General features: G+C 43.0%; 1 protein-coding gene across 1 annotated transcript in view; it reads left to right on the top strand.

The window, feature by feature from the left end:
* The window catches only part of LOC101862037 (neuronal acetylcholine receptor subunit alpha-6-like), a 29,450-nt gene that overhangs the window by 19,892 nt on the left and 8,161 nt on the right, over nt 1-1,397 (top strand). Inside the window, exon 3 of the mRNA XM_005099482.2 lies at nt 1,135-1,265. Coding sequence (XP_005099539.2) covers nt 1,135-1,265 — 131 coding nt within the window. The remainder of the gene's footprint in view (nt 1-1,134; nt 1,266-1,397) is intronic.

The following is a 1,397-nucleotide window of genomic DNA, read 5'->3' as shown; positions in this document are numbered from 1 at the left end:
CCAGAAGTTCCTGTGTAACGGATTTCTTTCCTTCTTCTGGCACGACTTCGTGAGTCAGTTCGGTTTCCATATTTCACATCATCATCATCATCATCATCATCATCATCATCATCATCATCATCATCATCAGCATCATCATCATCATCATCATCATCATCATCATAACCACCAGAAGCAGAAGAGCTAAGCTAACATGATTTTTAAAAAAAATATCTTCAATATATTCTTTGCCTGTCTAAAGTTGCTTTGTTACCTCATTTCACCCCAGCTCGTCTCATCTCACTTTGCCCCTCTCATCTGGCCTATTTGCATCTCACTTTCCATTTTGTTACTCCACCCATGCCACCTACCCCACTTCTCCAACTTCACCTCTACCCGTCTCATCACATTGCACCTCTACCCATTTCACTTCATTTCCCCTCACGCATCTCACCTAACTTCACCCTTAACTGTCTCATCTCACTTCACAACCACTGTCTCACTTCATTCTATCCCTACCCTTTTCACCTCACCTCATTCGATCTTGTCTTTCCTCACTTTACCGCTACCTGTCTCACCTCACTTAACCCCAACCCGTTTTACCTGACTCTACCCATCTCGTATCACCTATTCTTACCTCAATCCCCTCGGGTCACCTCAACTTATTCTCTCTCACCTCATGTCACCCCTATACATCTCACCTCACTTCACCAGATCTACTCCTGTCTCATCACCCCACTTCATCCCAATTCTTCTAACTTTACCTTGCTTCTCCCATCTCTTCTCACCTCGCATCTCACGTCTCACTTCACTGCAATTCATCTCACCCCATTTCACACATATCTCCCCACTGCATCCCTACCCCTCTCACTCCACTTCACCCTTGAAATTACAACGTTCAGACATTTTTGGCTGTTTTCAGTTACTAAGACTATAAGGTCAGAAACTAAATGCTCTACAAACTGTATCAAAACTGTAAGATTATTCGGAGTCGTTATCACGATCTTCAAAGAATTGCATTCTATAAAGATTGACATGTTGTGAAACTCAAACGTTTTTGACGTCAATATTCTCAAAACTAGATACTGAACAGACAAAACTTCTAAATTCTGGAGTAGCAATTTACTTGCTTACTGAATCCTTGTCTTCACCCAGCGTCTGATGTGGGACGAGACCTTGTACGGGGGCATGAGAGAAATCCACCCACAGACCAAGAACATCTGGAAGCCGCGAGTTGTGCTCCTCAACACTTTGGGGGATCGGGACCTCTTTGAGGACGACCACGCGTGAGAAATCTGTTTGTTTTAGTGTTAGTAAGTGTTTTACAGCACTTGCATCCCAATAAGGTCATAAGTGCCTAAGATTAGAGGTGTTACAAGAGAGTAACAATAGCAAACACAAAAAGAAGGAGGAGAGAA

This window comes from Aplysia californica, unplaced genomic scaffold (assembly GCF_000002075.1).
Source record: "Aplysia californica isolate F4 #8 unplaced genomic scaffold, AplCal3.0 scaffold00214, whole genome shotgun sequence".
NCBI lineage: Eukaryota > Metazoa > Mollusca > Gastropoda > Aplysiida > Aplysiidae > Aplysia > Aplysia californica.
Note: the sequence above shows the minus strand (reverse complement) of the source record. Positions and strands in the feature narration are given on the sequence as shown.